Source organism: Antechinus flavipes, chromosome 2 (assembly GCF_016432865.1).
Source record: "Antechinus flavipes isolate AdamAnt ecotype Samford, QLD, Australia chromosome 2, AdamAnt_v2, whole genome shotgun sequence".
NCBI classification, from domain to species: domain Eukaryota; kingdom Metazoa; phylum Chordata; class Mammalia; order Dasyuromorphia; family Dasyuridae; genus Antechinus; species Antechinus flavipes.
The window spans coordinates 613,043,346-613,059,310 of record NC_067399.1 but is presented as its reverse complement, the minus strand read 5'-3'; the positions used below and the strand labels follow the sequence as shown (position 1 = coordinate 613,059,310).

Below are 15,965 nucleotides of genomic sequence, written 5' to 3'. Positions count from 1 at the left end.
TTTAACCCAACTTGATGGAGGCACTTGAGATTTTTGGGAAATCCTTGGCTTTCCAAGGAGTGAGAGTGGCTTGTGGTAGGAAGTATTTGTAAGTGGGAGGAGGCTCTGCTGGCTGATGGGAGAACAAGGGGAGGGAGGAAGCCCAGAGCAATCTGGGGCTTGTCCCATTATGAAAAATCCTTGGCAATGCATGGAGCCCAACTGTTAGTCATCTAGGAATGTGTTAGGGTTGAAATGCAGGACATAAATCTCATGTAACCTTACTATATTTAAAGGGTAACCCTATCACGATTGCTAGCAAATGCCATGCAGCCACATGGTAATTTATATGTTCTTGCAGATTACTGGTAATTGCAGTAAAACAACTTCCATTTCACCTTTCCTGGTGTTTGCTGACAGGAGGAATTCTGCCGGTGTCTGGCAGTCCATTGGTAAAATGATATTGATGGCTTGTTCTTCTAGGATTTCCCCAGTCTGATAACTGGGAATGGTCTGTTTTGCTTTCTTGGTAGTCAAAAAATATGGACGACTTACACACAGTAATCGCGAGCAAGGAGATTTAACCATGTTCAATTTGTGTGGAAGACTGGCGATTCCTGGGTTTCTTAGTGTTTTGGGGGTCACCTTAATGGGGAGAGAGGTAAATGGCAATATCTGCTTTCATTACATTCAGAAAGTTGTGAGCGTTTCACCCTGGCACAGAATTGTTGCCATATCACTCAGTGACTTTGTGTCATCAAATGAATATGTGCTCCCCAATTCTAGAGACATCCTGTTTAGAGTTCCCATTTGGGTCATTAAAAAAAATAAAAACACAGAGAAACAATGGGCAAAGCCATTGGTATCAATGTTTACAGCCCATTAGTGTCCAAGCATGGCGTGTCTGTTGGGAGATTACCAGTTTTACTGTTTTTGGTTGGGCTTATTGCTATTGATCATTTTCTGGCCATTTTTGTAACATCTTTGCTGAATACCAAAAGGCAGAAGAAAAGAATAAGCATGATTATCCCTTTTACCTGTTGACTAATTTAGGAGTTGTTAGGGAAAGAAACTAACCTGAAGGGCTAAAATATGAGCTGGACACGCCCCATTCACATTGCCCTGGTCAGGGTCATTTCGCAGTTACATCATTAACATGACCAACCCACTTGCCATCATATGGGGAAAATGGGGGTGATGACATTCAGCCTTAGCTGCAACTTAAGGATGGCTGTGGAACCAACTTAGCAATGTGTTGTTGGGTGGAGCATTAAATGGGAAGAACTTTGCATCCAGAGAAAGAGGAACTGGGACTTCCCTCTGGCCCATACTTTGTGAGACCCGGCAAGCCATTTAATATCACTGGAGCTCCATTTTCTCACTTGTAAAATCTAAATGCTTGTATTTTTTTGTGTCTCTGCAAATCATCGTCTGCATTCTCCCTGTTCCTCTTGATCAGAGAGAGCAGAATATTGGATGAAACCAATTTCCTAACTACTAGATCAATTAAATTATATCTAGCTCACAGGGTTGTATGATAATAGATCAAAGGAGATAATGTGTAGAAGGTGCATTATAAATCTTAAAGTGCCACATAAATGCGTATTTTAATCATTAATGAAACAAAGTGCTTTGAGCTCCTTGAAAGAATCACAGAACATTAATATAATGTAACAACTACAAATTATATGTGTATACATTATGCAAGGTCCCAATTAATAGAAATATTGAATCTCCCAAACTAGTCACATCATTCAATGCATTGCATATTTCCAGTGAGCTGAAACCAGTTACCATTTTTTACTATTTCTGCCTAATTTCATATATGTAATTTCAATAGTAGGGTACAGCCAGATGGCACAATGGATTGAATCAATTGAGCCTTGAGTCAGGAAAATTCATCTTCCTGCATTTAAATCTGTCTTCAGACATTTATTAAACATTTAACTCTGTTTATCTTAGTTTCCTCATCAGCAAAATAGGACTAATGATAGCATCTACTTCCCAAGATTGTTGTGAAGATCAAATGAGATGATTATGTTTGAAGCATTTAGTACAGTGCCATATAGATGTTAGCTATTATTATTATTATTATCATATATTGTGTTTATATATGTGTATGTCTATTCTGATAAGAAATTTGAAATTTTCCCAGATTTATTCACAAATCCTTGTATGTTTATAATGTCAATTTGTATGGGAGAGCTGTGGTAAGTGACCTAGGTAAATTCATACGCTGGAAATCACAGTTGTTATTTTGACTCAACAGCTTGTGGAGAGACACTGCAGGACACAACAGGGAACTTTTCTGCACCTGGTTTCCCAAATGGTTATCCTTCCTATTCCCATTGTGTCTGGAGGATATCTGTCACTCCTGGAGAAAAGGTAGGTGTGGAATTCTCTTGGGAAATAACATTATTATTTGAAGTAGGTCTAGATTTGAGGGTCCCTTGAGCCATAATCTGGATTATTTTGAGTACATGTCAAATAGAGCTATCTTCATTTTCAAAATATTTCTTAAAAAATATTAAACCTTTCTTAGGCTCATAGGTGGGAGCGAGAAGGGACCTCAGAAGCCATCCCTTCCATCAATTCAGTTTTATAGATGAGGAAACTAAGGCTTGCTGAAAGTAACCCAGGCCTTTAAGCTCCCTGCACCAAGCTGCCACTTTTGTAGGAAATGTGCTGGGCTCTGCCCCATCAGACATGCTTTCTCCCCTCAGGGACTTTGTAAGTGAGTAGATAAGAAAGCATTTTCCTCCAGGTAGCCGATGGTACTTGCTGAAAGTTTTCACATTAATACTGTTTGGAGCATTCAGTGATAGAGTTGGTTCTATGGGTGGGGTGTGAGCTTGAATCTAGGTCCATCTAAGATAGAGTGATTGTCACAGAATCACAGGATTGAAAGGAATATTGCAACCCCAAGCTCCAAGACGGGCTGGTTTTCCTGTTTCTTCTCCCTGTGGTACTTTTAGCTGCCAAGAGGTGGTGACAGGTAAGTGTGTCCAGTACAGTTTGCACAATCATAGGGATAAAATCATGCTGTAATAGAAATAACCACACATATATATACAAATGACGTATATAAGTGTGTATGTATATATACTTTTTCAACTCTTAAAGTGCCGCGTAAATAAATGTTAACTGTTATTGTTGTTGTTATTCCTGCCTGACAAATTGACTTGATAACAACAAAACAAAATTTAAAGCTTCAGATCTTGACCAAGTTTCAACACTGGTAATGCATTAGTGCATAATTTTTCTAATTTTTACAGTTGCTGTTTAGTAGATCAGAAAATATAGCAGTGGGTATACAAAGTAAATATAAGCAGATGTTTAGTAATAACAAACTTGACTAGATAATCTCTAAGTCTCCTTCTGCTCTAAAATTTATGACCATTTTACATCAACTTTGCCATAAGTGTTTGGGAAATAGTTATTATGGGGATGGAACCAAGAGATGAATTGATCTATCAATCAGTTAACAAGCATTTATTAAGTTCTTATTATGTGCCAGTAACTCTGTTAATCATTGAAGATACAAAAGCAAAACAGCCTTTTCCTTCAAGGGCTTACATTTTCTAATGGACAATAAAACATGGTGTAACTGAGACGAATTCATAATAGATGGAAGGTAACCTTAGGGAGAGGGGTTCCTAAGTGATACAGTGAATAGAGCCCTAGGCCTGAAGTCAGAAAGATTCAACTTGCTAAGTTCAAATGTGGCTTCAGGCACTTCCTAGCTGTGTGACTTAACCCTGCTTGCCTCAGTTTCCTCACATGCAAAATGAGCTGGAGATGGAAATGTCCAACCCATTCTCCAATATCTTTCTCAGGAAAATCCCAAACAGGGTTATGAAGAATTCAGATATGACTGAAAAGACTTAACAATAAACTGAACAATAACAACAACCTTAGCAGACCAGAAAACCATACAAGGGGGTAGCTGACCTTCTAAAATGGGTGATTTCATTTTTCATCTCCTTTTCTTCCCATTGGATGTTGGAGGTGCTGGTGAAGGAATTTAGGATAGAGGAAAAGTGGTTTAGGATCTGGGGAATCCTCCGTTTGCTGAATCCATAGTTTCCCTCTATATTCTCCTTCTGCCAAAGATTAGATTTAAATTTGTAAAATACCTTCCCTCTCTCCCCAGTCCTGTGATTTCATCAGTATGTGGCTCTCCCAGTATAGAAACTTCTTTCAGTGATACAAATTGGGACCTCTTCAGTAATTAACAGTTAGAGGGGTAGCCGGGGTCTCTGACAGGTTAAGTGACTTGTCCAGGGACACATGTCTGAGGCAAGACTTGAACACACTTCCCTCTGACTCCAAAGCTACGCTCTAACCACCCTATCCACTCTCCATTCTTCTCATAACAGGGGCCTGATAAATATTTGTTAGTGGACTTTTTTCTTAGACTACAAATAGAGACCACAGATACTTATTCAAGAGCTAGTTGTAAGGTTTGAGACTGACTGAGACCCAGGCAACTTCTCTTCCTTTTACACCTCATTAGCGAGGTGAAGAAATGGAAGGGGAAAAAGTGACATTAAATGAGTCAGTTCTGCTACTTATTATAAATTCTGGTAAAGGCTGGGAGAGGAGAGTGAAATAATTGGCTTAAATGAGACTTTGGGGAATTTCAATTATCCAGGCTCTCCCTATTCTTCATTAGTAGGCAAATGTGATTAAACCAAAGCTGTGTGGTTCAATCTAATCCCTTAGCCACTCACAGGCACGACATGCAAAATATATGTGTCTGTACATACATTATATATATATATATATATATATATATATATATATATATATATATATATGTGTATGTATGTATGTATATATGTATGTATGTATATATAAATATTTGTGCACCCACAGAGACCTCTGTGTTTGTGTGTATATATATATATATATATATATATGTATATATATATACATATATACACACACACACATACCCCCATACATATATCTGTATGTAGTCAGTTGGTGAGATGGACAGTTCCGGCTTGGGATCAAGGGGATGGATTTACATTCCTCCTTTGGCACTTACTCAGTATATGATCCTGGCAAATCTCTTAATCTCTTAATCTGGGCAAACCACTTACCATTTAGATGTCTCAAGGAACTACCTAGGATTTAAGTACTAAGTCATAGACCTGCTGGTACCTGCTTTGACAGAGGGACTTCTATATGGGGAATTCCCTTCCCCTCCCCTCTCCTCTCCTTTCTTCTCTCCTCCTCTCTCCCCTATTCCCTCTTCTTCCCTCTGTTTTGTTTTTGTCACTGTATTCCCAGTACTAAATGCACTTAATTTAGTAAACAATTATCAAAATCAATTAAAAATCTCCAGGGAATGCCAGCTACTGCATTCTTCCTTGGTAACACATTCATTATCCAAATCAACAGTGTTGATTTGTGGCCATTGTTTTTATGTGTATCAGTTTTGTTTTCACAACAAGTCCAATTAATTTACCTAACACTGCACTAGGAACTAACTGGGGAAGACCCAAGCAGAAAAGCTTGGTACAGTTAATTACTGCTCTATTGGAACTGATTTGGTTCATCTCATTGTTGAAGAGGGCCACATCCATCAGAATTGATGAATGAAGCACTTTCATGCACTATTTCTATCAATATTTTTGTGGGCTACTTCAGTCTTTTTTTTTTTTCAGGATAAGCATTCCTTTTTTAAAAAAGTATTTCTAATCTTTTCTCCAATATTCTCATATCCTAAAAGCTATTCCCAAGGGGCTCCATAGGATTCTACTTAACCTCAAGCAGACCTCATTGTATCCTCCTACCTCCAAGCCTGGCAAATCTCTTAATCTCTTAATCTAGGCAAATCACTTACCATTTAGATGTCTCAAGGAACTACCTAGGATTTAAGTACTAAGTCATAGACCTGCTGGTACCTGCTTTGACAGAGGGACTTCCCATATGGGGAATTCCCCTCCCCTCCCCTCTCCTCTCCTTTCTTCTCTCCTCCTCTCTCCCCTATTCCCTCTTCTTCCTCTGTTTTGTTTTTGTCACTGTATTCCCAGTACTAAATGCACTTAATTTAGTAAACAATTATCAAAATCAATTTAAAATCTCCAGGGAATGCCAGCTACTGCATTCTTCCTTGGTAACACATTCATTATCCAAATCAACAGTGTTGATTTGTGGCCATTGTTTTTATGTGTATCAGTTTTGTTTTCACAACAAGTCCAATTAATTTACCTAACACTGCACTAGGAACTAACTGGGGAAGACCCAAGCAGAAAAGCTTGGTACAGTTAATTACTGTTCTATTGGAACTGATTTGGTTCATCTCATTGTTGAAGAGGGCCACATCCATCAGAATTGATGAATGAAGCACTTTCATGCACTATTTCTATCAATATTTTTGTGGGCTACTTCAGTCTTTTTTTTTTTTTCAGGATAAGCATTCCTTTTTTTTAAAAAGTATTTCTAACATCTTTTCTCCAATATTCTCATATCCTAAAAGCCATTCCCAAGGGGCTCCATAGGATTCTACTTAACCTCAAGCAGACCTCATTGTATCCTCCTACCTCCAAGCCTGGCAAATCTCTTAATCTCTTAATCTGGGCAAATCACTTACCATTTAGATGTCTCAAGGAACTACCTAGGATTTAAGTACTAAGTCATAGACCTGCTGGTACCTGCTTTGACAGAGGGACTTCCCATATGGGGAATTCCCCTCCCCTCCCCTCTCCTCTCCTTTCTTCTCTCCTCCTCTCTCCCCTATTCCCTCTTCTTCCCTCTGTTTTGTTTTTGTCACTGTATTCCCAGTACTAAATGCACTTAATTTAGTAAACAATTATCAAAATCAATTATCATTGATTGTTCTTGTTTCCAGGGCACTATAGGAGCCCTGGAAAGATGGAAAACGGAGTCAGGGCTGGGATAGGGGTCGCAACATGCTTCTGGAAATGTGGTGTGGATATAATCTGGAAACAGCATAGTGGCAAAAGCTTGTCTACCAGAGCACAGTCAGCAGGAAAGGATTCATTTCAGTCCAAAGGAAAAGAAGAAGAGAAGAGAAATAAAGGAAAAGGGGAATGGGGAGGAAAAGGAAGGGAGGATAGGATGCAGAGAAAGGGAAGGAGGGGGATGAGAGAGGAAAGAAGGAGAGGAGAGGGGAGGGGAGGCAGATTCAGGTTTGGATTAAAAGTGGATTTTATCCTCGGAGAAGGCAAGATCATCACCTCAAACTGAGGGCAAGGGATGGAATTGCAGACAGAGAGAAAGGACAGCTTCTAAAACAAGTCTCAGAATCTACTAGGGAGTTAGGAAGAGAAGACTAAAGATGTTCCCAGAGAACTTAAGTAGGATTGGAGCTGGACCCCACTTATATAGGGCCAAGTAGTTGTGGTCTATAGTCATCCTATAGTGCCCTGGAAACAAGAACAATTAAAGAAAGGCAGACAATCAAGAGTTCCAACCTGCTTTTTTGTCTTTATCTGCTTGGAAGTAGGAGGATACAATGAGGTCTGCTTGAGGTTAAGTAGAATCCTATGGAGCCCCTTGGGAATGGCTTTTAGATATGAGAATATTGGAGAAAAGATGTTAGAAATACTTTTTAAAAAAAGGAATGCTTATCCTGAAAAAAAAAAAAAAAAGACTGAAGTAGCCCACAAAAATATTGATAGAAATAGTGCATGAAAGTGCTTCATTCATCAATTCTGATGGATGTGGCCCTCTTCAACAATGAGATGAACCAAATCAGTTCCAATAGAGCAGTAATTAACTGTACCAGCTACACCCAGTGACTGGGAGATGACTATGATCCATTACATAGAATTCCCAATTCCTCTATTTTTGTCTGCCTGCATTTTTTATTTCCTTCATAGGCTAATTGTACACTATTTCAAAGTCTGATTCTTTTTTTACAGAAAAATAACTGTATGGACATGTATACATATATTATATTTGATTTATACTTTAACATATTTAACATGTATTGGTCAACCTGCCATCTGCGGGAGGAGGTGGGAGGAAGTAGGGGAAAAGTTGGAACAAAAGATTTTGCAATTGTCAATGCTGAAAAATTACCCATGCATATATCTTGTAAATAAAAAGCTATATAATAATAATAATAATAATAAAAGAAAGTGCTTCATTCTCCTATATCAGTTGGGATGACCATGATTTCCCCTTATATTTGCACTTCACTGATGGCCTTTCCCTTATCAAATTGCTAGTCTCTTCTTTGCCCAGCCAATCTTTAAATGTCTCTTTCTTTTGGTCAATACACAAATGACTTAAGAAGCTTAAATGCTTCATCAACCAATTCCTCGCAATTTATTCCCTGTCTTTCCCAATATTCATTATGATGTTCTTTGGTAGGATTTTTTTGGGGGGAAGGGAGTAAGAGGGTGATTTCATAGGTGTAGGCAGCTTCCAGGGAAGTCCCTTTGCACAAAGTAAGTCAGCAAATGTCCAGGAATTTATAGTGTTGAGAGTCTCTTAGGTGGGATTTGAACTTCTTAATCCTGATGCTAGTTCTCTATACAAAGGGTGCAATGGATAGGGGACTAGCCTTGGAATCAGGAAAACTCATCTTCCTAAGTTCAAATCTGATCCAGGCAAGTCATTTAAACCTATTTACCTCAGTTTCCTCATCTGTAAAATGAGCTGGAGAAAGAAAGGCAAAACATTCAGCACTTTTGCTAAGAAAACCCCAAATGGAGTCATACCAAGAATTGAACATGGCTAAAATGACTGAATAACAAGCTCTCCATCTACTTTGCCATGCTGACTTTTGTTATTACAGTTTTCGTTATGAGTCATATTTTATTAATAATATAAGCAATAATATGTTTATAGAGCACATTGCTGTATATCAAAGTACTTTCAGGTGAAGGCTATGAGACTACCTCTTATCATGTTTGCATGAAGGGATGGTATAAAATGCCGAGGCTTGGGAGAAATGTTTAAGAAGCTTTTTGCTGGCTTTGTCTTCCCCTCTGCTCCTAATTCTGTGTTGTCTCTTTACAGATTATTCTGAATTTCACATCCATGGACTTATTTAAAAGCCGCCTGTGCTGGTATGATTATGTAGAAGTCCGAGATGGTTACTGGAGAAAAGCCCCCCTCTTGGGTGAGTTAATGTTAGAAGGTTTTCATGTGAATTGAGAGAAAAAAGGGAAAGAAAAAAAAAGGCCCTGGATTCAAATTCATTCTCTACTGCCAGTTTCCTAGCTTTAGAGCTAAATCACTTATTTCTCTGATTCTTGGTTTCTTATGCTTCTCTAACTCCTTCAGGAGATGTCTGATGCCTTTGAATAGAAGAATAGAGGGGTTGTAGCTGACTCCATAATGCACAGAGCTCCAGGGCATGGAGTCAAGGAGACCTTAGTGTAAAACCAGTGTTATACACTCACTAGGATTATGAGTCCTTTGTAAAGTGATTTGCAAATCTTAAAGAGCTAAGTAAATGCTAATTAAACTCATCATTATCATCATCAATTAGATGACACAATATATGGAAGATATATCCGGACATCTGGGGGAAGAGCTGTGTGTAGTTAAAGATTATAGTTATTGTGCTGGGCTTTTTTTTTTTTTTTTAAATAAATTCAGTAAAAACTGGGTCTCAGAAAAGATTTCTTTTCCCCATGACCTAAGAAGAGTAATTTAGTTAGTTTAAGGGAGAGGTCTGTGCTCCTGAGGCTTTCGCCACCAGAATGAGCTCCAACATCACAACCACGTGTTGGTTGCAGCAGCTGGGTGGGGACCCAGCAAGAGAAGCAGGGTCTGTGGCCAGCCTCCCACAGGCAACCTATGGCCTGGGGGACTTCTCTCTAATCACATCATTATGGCCTGGGTCGGCCTCTAACTCCCCAGAAGTTTTCCTTGGCACATATGCATGTGGCTTTTCAGTTCACCTTGCAAGCGGCCACAGTCCAAAAATGTCTTGGAGTTTAAGATGTTTGTGACTTTTAATAGACTTGTTTTGGGGGCTAGGACAACAGTGTCAGATAATATGGATTGTATGTTGGAAAGAATTATCCTGAAATGACTTGGGAGGGTAGGATGAGATATGGAAAAGGGCGGATTTCGATTCTCCCAGGAGGATAGTTTTGAATGTCGTTGGGTAATCTATTGAAGAATGGAGAAAAACTTGTAGTCTCTATGCCTCCTGGTAATCAAAGGAGATAACATATGTAAACTGCTTCCCAGCCTTTCAGCACTACATAATGCCATGGTGATGGTGGGTCGTATTTTTGAATGCTTGATTTTGGATGCTCCTTAGAAAAGCTAATTTTTAATATTCTTCTGGTTTGTCTATATACGATTAACATTCACACAGCTCAGTTTTGGATCCCGTACAACCTTGAATTCAATGTAAGAGTTTTTGGATGCTTATACTTATCCTGACTCCAGCCCCTATTCAGGTTTGAAACTGAAAACCTCTGAAGTCAAACTTGGGTCAAAACCATCCAGTTTGTCATCAGTGAAAGGCCGTGCAGGAACCACCACTGAAAGGATGAAATGTTTAATTGGCACAGAGTTCCCAGCAAATAGTGCGCCGGAATCAGAACGGGTTCCCCGGTTGGTGCACCCTCACTTCTGAAGTAGCCCAACAAGGAGCTTCTCAGGAGTCCCGACTTTCGGTGTCTTTCCGCAGTTGGCTGGGACGTGTCCCGGGTCTGAAGTTTCCAGGGAGGAGCTGAGACTGTTTCTAAGATTGTTTGTCTCTTGCTCAAATCTTCACACCCCATTCTGCAACCTTTCTCTCTGTGTGGCCCCTAGTCATGTCCTCTCCAGGCAGGTCCTGATCTCTCTGCTCCATTATTCTTTCATCAAATGTTCCAAGCTTCCTTCCTGACTGTTTTCACCAAGAAAGGGTTAGAACAACACCCCCCACCGCCACCCCCCACCCTCAGCCTCCCAGTCACTGGCAGAAAACGCCTTCCCTTACACAAGTCTGTGGTCTGTTAGCTTTTTCCCTCCGAGGAAGGGAACTGGCCAGGCCCACGCTCCCAAGAGCTGCTGGCTACACAATTAAAGTGCTTACATTCTTTTACTCTCAATTAATAAAGAGGAATTAAATTGACTTATCTCACAATGGGCTACATTCTCAACTCCACCCAGACACTGGAAGGGGACATAAGTCAGCCTCTTCCAGGCTGCCTTATGGTTCTAATCTTCCTTGATTAGGTATATTTTAGTAGGTGTGGGAACAGATGCTTGGGCTGAAAACCTCAAGTCCTGATTCCCAGACCTCAAGTCCAAACAGCAAAACAAATTCAGAATCACATTTCTGATGGGATGACATGCGAGAAGAGGAGAGGATGCAGTGAGAACAGATTTCAGCAGCCATAATCCTTGGAGCTTGCTCTTTAACCCGTCATGGTACTGCTGCATCTGAGTTCAGATCAAGGCTTTGGCCCTTGGATTATCTCTGTGGGACTCAAGCCTCTCATCTGCAGAAGATTGATTGAATTAGAATCTCATGATAAATCTACAGTTATACCTAGGTCTTAATTTCTTATTTTTATAAAATGGAAATAATATTGGTACTGCCTACAAGCTTTTATTAAGGGCTTTCTATGGATTAGGCTTTGTGCTAAGTGGAGAATTCAAAGAAAGCCAAAAACTCAGTCCTTGTGCCCAGGGACCTGGTAATTTAATAATTTATCTTTTTCTTTTTGGAACTGGAAACTCTATAGAAATTAGAGTTAATGTCATTATTCTTATTGTTTGGGAAATTGGTGTGGATTCAGAATGAAATGTCTTCGCTTTGAGTCTTGACTTTTGAGCTGTGTGGTCTTGGGCATGTCCTTCCCCTTGCTGGGCTTCAGGTGACTCCTTTGTAAAACGAGTGTGTTAGATTAGGCCCCTTTAGGCTCAAAAATCTGATTATTCTCTGGTCCTACTATTCTCTAGCATTGAGGAATTTGAGACAGAAAGAAAGGAAATGGACGGGGAAGGGATCCAATCTTTGGTCAAGATGAGATACAACAAGTCATAAAAGTGAGGAGTTTCTGAAATGAATTCACGACCCCAGCAGTCAGACTAATCAGAGACAAGAACAGATGGGGTGAAGGACAGAGGGAGATGTCACCTTGGTGGGTGAACCTGTGCTCTGAAGAACTGTCTCTTGGGCTTTGATCAGTTCAAAGTCAGTCAGTTCAGAAACGTGTCCCCAGTAGCTGAGTATCTGTGGCTGGTCCCTAGTTTCTCCTGCCCTAGGACGTGCCCTGCTTATTTCAAATTTGCTTGGACAGGTAGAAAGTATGTCAATAAAAGGAAACCAGGAGTAATGTAGTTAGTGTAGGGGAGGATGGAGATTCCCCTCATTACTGTCTTTAGGAACTTAAGAAATGCTTAAGTCAAGTTTATCATCAGGGACAACCTGGGTATTAAAATTATTCTCATAATTAAAAAAAGATCTCAGAATTGACTTAAACTAGCCTTTTATTCAATGTATTCTTTCTATAATATATAGAATGAGCATTTAATCAGAGCCTAGATGCTATGAAAACTGATAGGATTCATTTTCTTTGTATCCCCATCTCTTAGAGCAATGTTTGGCACAGAGTAATAAATACTTATAGAATTAATGACATTCAATTTCAGGATTGAAATGAGCCTTGGAAGCAATATAATCTAACCTTTACTTAAAATACAAACATCCTCTCTATTTTTGATAATCAGAAAGCCTCAGCTTGATTTATGGTGATGGAGAACTTACTCTCTGTTGAGACAAAACCTGTTCTTTCTTACTTTTAGACCCAGTGTATATTTAATGTAAAAATGTTTCAAACATGACAGCTGGGTAGCATAGTGGCTAGAATGCTGAGCCCGAAGTCAGAAAAACTCATCTTCCTGAATTCAAATCCAGCCTCAGACACTTACTACTGTGTGGGCAAGTCACTTAAACCTCTTTGCCTTAATTTCCTCATCAGTAAAATGAGCTGGAGAAGGAAAAGACAAATCACTCCAGTATCTTTGCTAAGAAAATCCCAAATGGGATCGTGAAAAGTTGGACATGACTAAAACAAGTGAACACTAAAGGAGTTATATTATAGTATCCATTGATTGAAGAAAGAACTACTCTGTATTTATTTACTATTTTAAAGTGTTTATCATGGTGACATATATATACTTGGAAAAATAATATTACTGATCTATGTGAAACATTTAGTCTACAGAAGGTTTGCTCACTATTATTTTGTCATGCTGCATATTTTGTTGGACTAAAAAAGATGACAGTACTTGGTAAATATAGGGGGCCGGGACCCCTCCTAATAAGTCCTAGATGGCTCCACAGCATCCTCAGTTTTTATTCACAGAAGCTATATGGTAGAGATTTAAAGGGAAACATTGGGAGGAAGTTTAATATAATACAATAAGCTTTATGTAGTAGTTAGGTTTTAGGTTCAAATTCTGATTTTACCTCTTTCTGTCTTTGAGTCTTCATCTATAAAATGAGGAGATCTCTAAAGAATATTACAGCTCTAAAATTATGATCTTTGGTTATGGGGAGAGATGATGCCTGAGCCTCAAAATGTTGATGGGCTCACAAATTGTGATTGGTAGGACAAAGGGGGAACCAAAAAAGACAAGTGTGCTACGGATAATGACCACAAGAGAAGAAATTACACAAAATTAGAATCATGGAATCTCAAAAATGGGAAGGAAGCTGGGGGCCATATATTAAAATTTGTATCTAAAAGAGAAGAATTTCTTCTACCTATTATGATCAATCAATCATATCAATCAACAGCTATTAATTGAAGCATTTTTAAGTTCTAATCTTTGTATCTCAGAAGAAAGGCAAAGCACATTGCCCGCAGTTAAGGAGCTAACTAACATTCTATTGGGAAGACAAAATGCAAATAATTATTCACATATATAAGATATACGATATAATTGGAATGTAATCCCAGGAGGAAGACCCTACGGGAGAAGGACTGGGAAAGAGTATCTTGTAGAAGGCGAAATTAAACATCATCTCTAACAACTGGTCATCTAACATATGTTTAAGGATCTTAAGCAAAGGGAAACTCATAACCCTTAAAGAAAGCTCCTTTTGCTTTGGGATGGCTGTAATTGTTAGGGAGTCCTTACATCAAGCCAAAATTTTCCCCTTTGCCATCTCTACTCTGTATTATTGTCTTCTTGGACAAACAGGGTTAGACCATTCCTTCCTCCAATGACAGTTCTTCAAAAAGATCCCTCCCTCCCATCTCCTCTCCTTGCCTCCAACCCAAGCTTTCTCTCTCTAGATTAAACATCCCCAATTCCTTCAAAGGACCCTCGTATGGCATAAACTTGGGACTCTTCACCATCCTAGTTGGCCTCCTATGGACCATCTCTGGCTAACCAATGTCCCACCAATTGACCGTACTCTTCTAGAGTATAGTGGGACTGTCCGTTCCTTACTCCTGGATGTTTTGCTGTTTCTATGGTTTCCTCCCCCCTTTGAAAGAAATACAAATTCCCTCTCCCTGCAGATCCTGGCTTCCCTGGCCAAACTGCACGGACCAAATAGCTCTGGCCTTCTCTCCATTCTTGATTTTGGCCCTTGTTTTTACCAGCTGCTAGTGGCGGGATGCGTGTGAGTGTGTGGGGGAGTGAGGTCTGGCCCCAAGCCTTTGGCCATCGGGTTTCACTTGTAGAATTTCCAGTTTGCCTAAGATCTGGCCTGCTCTGAGAGGCTTCCAAAAGTTGTTGGTGAACCTTTGTGTTTGGAACAAGTGCACTGAGTGAGGAAGGGGAGGGGAGCTGACCTCTGAGAGGATTGGGGATTTTTTTGGGGGGGTTCAGTCCGAGCCATGAAATCTTCTGGGAGGAGTCAGGTCGATGCTGTTTTGCCAAAGACAGGATTAGGGGTGGATTGGGAAAAGTATGCCTCTTGCTCTGAAGGGAAAAAACTGTGCTTTGCATATTTTCCCAGGGAAGTATGTGAAAATCCAGCCATCAATGGGGCATAACTTTTTATGAATGAACCCTTTATCGCACTCCACAGAATCCACTTGTCATTTCCTCATCAACATTCCCTCTTCTCTGCAGCCTTCATGGGCTCCTCTGTGGAGTCCAGGACCCCGAGATCTAGGAATGCTCCATTTGCTCATGTGAGACCCCTTGCCTTGGTTAATTCCTTCCCATAGCACCACCCTGCTTTGGAAAAGGAGCCTCAGAGGTAGCTAGGAGAACATTCAATGTTTTCACTGAGGGACACCAGATCCAAGCCAAAGAATGAGTCACATCCTTGGTTTGGGGACAGGCTCACAAATGAGGAAAATCCCAACTGAGGGAATGGAGCAGACGGGGAATTTATCTAATCCTGCTTGTATCCTTGTCTATCTTGCTTCTTAATTTCAGACATGATATTTTACCCTTTCCTGTGTACCTCTGTTTCTCAGTCTATAAAATGGGAAACTGTAGGTTGGCAAGAATTTTGTCATTCCAACATCAGTTATTTTCTTTTTTTTAAAACTGTTAATGTTTCAATTAATATGCTTTTCTTTTCCTTCCTTTCCAACTTCCTTTCCTCCATTAGGAAAAAGGAAAACAGAATTCTAACAAATATGTATGGTCAAGCAAAAAAAGTTTCCCTAAAATGTCTCATGCTACCTTTCTATTAGGAGATAGGTAGTGGGTATCATCTTTGGTCCTTTGGAATTATGCTTCATCATCACATTAATCAGAGTTCTTAAGTCTTTCAAAGTTGTTTGCCTTTATATTGTTGTTTTTATTGCATAAATCATTCACTTCATTTTGTATCAGTTCATTTCTCTGAACTCATTCCCTTCATCATTCCTTACAGTACAATGGTATTCCATCACATTCATACACCAATATTTATTTAGCCAGTCTCCACTTGATAGATATTCTGTTACCACTACACAAGAACTGCTATAAACATTTTTGCACATATGAACTATTTTCCTTTTTCTTTGATCTTTTTGGCAAATAGGTTTATATTGTTTTACCTAATGGTATATTTTCCTGGGACCAGTGAATTT

The 15,965-nt window shown here is 39.5% G+C and overlaps 1 protein-coding gene across 1 annotated transcript in view; it reads left to right on the top strand.

Annotated features, from left to right (window-relative positions):
• TLL2 (tolloid like 2) overlaps positions 1-15,965 on the top strand; it is a 123,181-nt gene that overhangs the window by 63,981 nt on the left and 43,235 nt on the right. The window contains exons 9-10 of the mRNA XM_051973821.1: positions 2,249-2,364; positions 8,983-9,085. Coding sequence (XP_051829781.1) covers positions 2,249-2,364; positions 8,983-9,085 — 219 coding nt within the window. The remainder of the gene's footprint in view (positions 1-2,248; positions 2,365-8,982; positions 9,086-15,965) is intronic.